Genomic DNA, 6,083 nt, shown 5'->3' with positions numbered 1-6,083 from the left:
AAGCTTACTTTCACTGTAAACAAACAAACAAACAAACACAAAACCCCCACAAGCATTTATAGGCATGTTCTAACTCAATTTAGTATGCTTGGTCCAATAATGATGTCATTTATTAGGGTCATCCAGCAGTCAATTAAAGGGAATGAGTGAGTGAATCTGAGTAGAGAATCCACACTAAAAATGAAGATGGGTAGAGATGCAGTTTTTTAATCCCCTAATTGAATGGGAAAACTCGATCAGTAAAATATTTCTTAGGGCAGCAAAGATGGCAAAATTGTGGTACGTGAAGGTCATTAGATTTGTGTCTCAGTTAATGGAACCAGAGTTGACATGAAGTGGCAGGGGTCTATCTTCATCATACTGTCCACTCACGTACCCTGTCGTGAATTTGGTGCATTGGGTGGCAGAGCAGGCCGCATTAACGTAGCAGCTGTATTCTCAACCATTGAAATAAAAACCAAGAGAAATTCTGTCACTGGCATTAAACTAGTCACCTTTCCGAAGAGTTCATCTTTGAAAAATAAATAAACAGTATTCATGTTTACTTTCTAAGGATTTGACTTTAAAGGGAATTATATATAAAATTCTATGTAATAAAAAATGTACTCTATTCATGTCAAAACTAATACACTTTACTGAAAGGAGTATCTTTTAATATCCAATAAAGTAAAAACAGTGACCTTTTAGAAGATTATAATCATCAAGGAAAGGAATCTGATTTTAATTAAGGTCTACTTGCTGAGAAGTACAACTTATTAATAACACAAGGAAATATGCTTGGATATTTCACTCTCACACAAATGTGAAATTGACTTCCTAAAAAATCAAAGCTGGCTCAAATGACAATATTTTATATAAAATATATTTTAGAACCTTATATAATAGATAAAATATAATATGAATAAAGAGTGCTTGCTAATATTAAATATAGAATTGAGAAAAGTACTTTCGTTGTATTGTGTTAGTGTAATTTATAAAACTTTTAAGGAATCTTTATTTCTTCAGTCTCACCAAAACTTTAAGTAGAAAGTTATTTATTATACAGACATATATTCAGAAGCTTGCTTTGTTCTAGTTATAATAGTTTGTTTCCTCAAAGATATACATATTAAAATACCCATAAATGTATTTTTCCAGGGCATAAAACAGATTCCTTTGTTGGACTAATGGGCAAAAGAGCTTTAAATTCTGGTATGTATGAAATCGTGACTGAAAATAGACAGTATCTCAAATCTATTTCTATTTTTTTCTAAGACATAGTTTTAAAATATTAAAAGGAGTAGTAGATACAAAATTAGTATTATGGTGAAAAAATTTAATTGTTGTAACCACAAATGGATTTATGGGTAATTAAGCTAATATTACCACAGTATCTGTCTATTTCTCTCCAATCACCATTCTTACCAGTGTCTGCCCCATTTAATCATTACCCAACCTGAATCTTTGGGTTAGTCCTATATTCTTTCCTGTAGATCTGTTAAATAAGCCTTGTTTAACCTTACTGAACTAAGGGGGAGTGGGGAGTGCAGGGAAGAATGAGGCTAATTTTCACTTATCAAAGTAATTTGAAAGTTTTAAAAGACATTACATCTGGCAATCTTCCAACACAAAATAAATTCACAAAACAAATTATTTTACAAATTAATCACTTTTCTGAAGTTGTAGAAATTCAAAATCTAAACATCCTGATGGATGTTGGAGAGGATGTGAGTGACATGGTTTTTTCCAGTACTTTCAAAAAGAAACACAATTAAATATCCTTGAGTGTTGTAAATTGGTTCTGGCCATAAACTCCTTAGAGAGAAAGGATGCCACAATTCTCATTTTAATTCTGAACAACTTTTTCATATGATATAAAGGCTGTAGGTTTCCTTCTCTTCAGTTTCCATCTTCTTTGTAAATACCACATATATATATATCTCTCTGAAAACCATTATTAGTTAACTCATTCATCACACTGATTTCAAGGTAAATAAACCCTATATCATTTTAATAGAAGATCACTTTTGTTAAGACCTTATAGCTCTTACCTCCAGGGCTTCTTGGAAAAGCTATTCAAATTCTATTTTGCCTTCAGTGAAAATAGAATTAAAATACTAAATGTGTAATTAATTAGAAAGTAATCAGCAGCTGTCTTATCCATTTAGAATATTTCTAGTTTTTAGACAATCTATAAGATGTGCTGGCTTAATTCTTAATTGTCTGGATCCTAGGAAAAATAATTATCCTAGTGTTTTTTAATGGAGATATTTTTCTTTATTGTGAAATGGGTACAACAAATAAAACCACTTTCTGTGGGGCAAAAGTTAAAACCCACGATGCAAAAAAAAAAGTTAACACAATCTGGGCTACAGCAGAAGCCAGAGAATATATTCATGTAATTGAAAAGTTCTAAGCGCTTCATAATTGACCTTTTGATACATAATTTCTAATAAATTTGGAATTTGTAGTTTCTGGTGTTGAAGTCCGCAGGACGAGCTATCCCAGTGTTTTTACTGGGTCCCCATTTTCTATTTAGACACTACCTTTGCATTTTCTCACCAGTCATTTTGGGCTGCCAAAGGGTAAGTGAAGTGTAAGAAATTATCAATGTGCCTTAATGAAAAACTTGTAATTGTTTTATTAATATATATTATCTTCCCACTTTTGGAAATGAAGTATAAATTTAAACCCCAATGGCTTTTATTTGTATCAGTACATACCAGTCCTCACTTAACTGTAGTTTTCTTGATAATCATATTAGTCATCAACTTTCCATTTCCAGAACTGATATAGGTTTCAGAACATGCTTAACTTTACAAATAATGTAGATATTGTACAAGTTAGAACAGATTAAATACTATTAAATGTACTTAAAATAATAACATAATTATAAGTAGTGATAAATAGAATCACTGTAATGAATCAGGATCAATTTATAACTAAATCTTTGTTCCTCCATTTTAGTTAAGAAAATATAAATAGGTGAAAAATGGGCAAACATGTGTTCTGATCCACAGTCAATCAGGGATCTTTTTATATACCTCATTGGGTCAAGGTTATCATAGTCTTAATCTACAGCCATCTGATCTTTACCCACTCATGGTCAGGGACCCCTTTGACAATCTGATAAATCTAGATAGATGCCCTTTCCCAGAGAAAACCTCATCAACTCATACACTCAAAAATTTATATCAGGCTTCAGAGGGTTCAAAGACCAGGTAAGAAACTCTGCTTCCATGTAAGAGGACATTATGTTCCAGCTAAATCACTGTCTGTCTTTAGTTGGTTTACATTAGCTTTCATCTAATTTCTGAGGAACAGAGTCATGTTACCTAAAGCTTGTCAGAGACTGAACTTGGGCTATTCATCCTTTTCCTAATATAATCAATCCAGAATGAGAAATAAACTGTTTCCTTCCCTTAAGCCTGTCCAGTGTTGGCTCAGACTGTTCTGCCTCACAAGTGCATACTTAATTGATATAAAATATGCAGCTTATTGTTAACCGCACTTAAAGGATAGTTGGGTGTTTAAGACCAGTATTAAAAGAAGGAAGTGATAACACTGGTGCCTTTACCTGCCTTCTCTGTCAACAAACCTTCTCACTGAGGAAACTGTTTAGAGTAGCATCTATTATTCCTATAGATCCTTCACAGATCTTCCCGCTGTTTTTGTTTACATTCAGTATTTTATACAGGCCATACTGAATTTCAAAAAGCATAGTAGTTTCACTATACCGTATGTCTAAGTCTATAAGGTATTAGTTAAGATGATGAAAAATATCCCAAAATATCTTGATCACAACAGTCTGATTTTTACCCCTTTGTGGTTACAGATCCCTTTGAAATTATATATAATATAACATACAATTTTGGCATATTTTTGTCCAGATAACCAATGTATTTAAGTTATTTGCTAGCTATATGTTAAATACCTTTGGAAGCAATAATTAACCCTTCACAGACCATTAAGGTGCTAGTGAAAAGTTAAACAGTATGGTATTTAGATGGCTCAACTGACTTACCTACGGTAAATGGGCTGTTTTTAGTCTTGAGGGCAATCCATCATGGGGAAGTATCCACAAGGGAGGAAGAGACCCCCACACAATTAGATGCCCCTTGAGCAGAGATCAGCAAACTTTTCCTGAAAAGAAACAGATTAGAAATATTTTAGGCTTTGTGAGTCATGTAGTCTCTGTTGCAACTACCCAAATCTGTTCTTTTAGGCCAAAGCAGCCATAGACAATATGTAAATGAATGAGTGTGTCTGTATTCCTATAAACCCATTTACAAGAACAAATGGTTATTTTAGGCATTGTCCTTTCTATAATTCACTGTGGGTATCTGCCACTGCTTGAGAAAGCTGCTGAGAATCAACACTGCAATATATTGTGGAAATATGCTTTGGGGGCACCAAGTATATGATGAATGATGAAAGAAACTGAGTTTCGTGGTCAGATCATTTCCCATCAGGATAAAGATTAAGGCAGGATTAGAAGATGTGCAAATTACATTCCTAGAAATACTTCTGTAAGGGAAAATGTCATTAGGAGTTTAGAATAAATTACTATATGCCCTGAACTTTAGTTGTGTAACTCCCTCAGTGAATTCACTTAAAAAACATTTTATCTCCTATTTGTTTTCAGTGGCTTATGAAAGGAGTGCAATGCAGAATTATGAAAGAAGACGTTAATAAACTACCTAACGTTATTTATTCAGCTTCATTTGTGTCAATGGGCAATGAAAGGTAAAATAAGACATGCACTATGAGGAATAATTATTTATTTAATAACAATTGTTTGGGGTTGAAAATTCAAAAAGTGTTTATTTTTCATATTGTGCTAATATGTGTTGTAAACATGTGTTTTAATTCCAATATGACTCCTTTGAAATAGAAATAAGTGGTTATTTCTCAACAAAGCACAGTGTTCAATGAAATTGTAAAACCTGTCAATGATATAGTCCCTAAAGAAAAAAAATCATTGCTTTGAAGCAGTCGTGTCAGCTACTGCGGAAAGGGCGGGAAACTCCTGACAGTCTTGTGCTTTTCCTATTTGTTTCCATGGTGAAAATGTACTGAGATTTTGGTATTACACTATATTTGTATCTCTGAAGCATGTTTCATGTTTTGTGACTATATAGAGATGTTTTTAAAAGTTTTAATGTGATTCTAAGGTCTTCATTTCATTGTACGATGTGTTGTGATAGTTAACATTTTAAATAAAAGAAAAAATACCTTGAAGATTTTTGTCACATTTTTTTATTAACATATGTGTCCAGTTAGCAATCTTTCCTTTAATAGGTGAAATATGTTCAAAGCAATTTTGTCTAAAATGCAATTTCTCACTCTGTCATGCACTTTTTTCTTTTTGCTAAATCATTTGTCATGAGATCATTTATGAAGAACACAACTGTATTTTGGATTCCAAAGAGTAAAGGCCAAGTTCTGGTTTTATGTGCTTTTGATTCCTTTTTACAAATAGGATAATAATCTATTTCAAATATATATTTCACTGATTGTTTTCTTGTTGAGTAAAACATCAGCTCACTACCATTTCAGCCCTGCTCAGAGCCCAGGTATAAATGCATCAGTGCCTGAGTCTCAATAGAATAAAGATAGCGAATCAAATTCTCACAAAGATTGTCGGAAGATGATACAGAAAGATGAGGTGTTGATAATAGGGCAACACCCTCACAGCAAAAATAACTCCTTTCCAGCATTTCTAAGAAGTGCCTGTGAATTGCTAATACCTATAACACTCTGTCTGACAGAAGCACATGCATCAGGAATAAATACCAAGCATTGAGAGGGAGGCTTGTGCATTTTGATTGATAAATGTCCTTGGAATCATTTTCTGATTGCATAGAGTATGTGAAGTATTGACCAGCAGTAAAACAATGCAGACAAGCACTGTTCAGTGAAGTAAAAAACATGAATGTAGCCTGGACTGGTGACTGTTGGTGAGCAATACAACCATTTGAAGGAGAGAAGAGCTAAAGCATATTTTAACATTTATGTTTTCAATTAAATGTTTTTTTAAAAAAACTCCACCTCATATTCCTTAGTACACAATACATCTAAATATGAAAAATTATATAATGGTA

General features: G+C 32.9%; 1 protein-coding gene across 3 annotated transcripts in view; it reads left to right on the top strand.

Moving 5' to 3' along the window:
* The window catches only part of TAC1 (tachykinin precursor 1), an 8,804-nt gene extending 3,584 nt beyond the window's left edge, over positions 1-5,220 (top strand). For all 3 annotated transcript variants that reach the window (XM_017849299.1, XM_017849301.1, XM_017849300.1), the window contains 2 exons: positions 1,138-1,191; positions 4,625-5,220. In XM_017849299.1, coding sequence (XP_017704788.1) covers positions 1,138-1,191; positions 4,625-4,671 — 101 coding nt within the window. In that variant the 3' untranslated portion in view covers positions 4,672-5,220. The remainder of the gene's footprint in view (positions 1-1,137; positions 1,192-4,624) is intronic.
* Positions 5,221-6,083: the final 863 nt, after the last annotated feature.

The sequence above is a fragment of the Rhinopithecus bieti genome, unplaced genomic scaffold (genome assembly GCF_001698545.2).
Source record: "Rhinopithecus bieti isolate Rb0 unplaced genomic scaffold, ASM169854v2 scaffold_31127, whole genome shotgun sequence".
In the NCBI taxonomy this organism is placed as follows: domain Eukaryota; kingdom Metazoa; phylum Chordata; class Mammalia; order Primates; family Cercopithecidae; genus Rhinopithecus; species Rhinopithecus bieti.
Note: the sequence above shows the minus strand (reverse complement) of the source record. Positions and strands in the feature narration are given on the sequence as shown.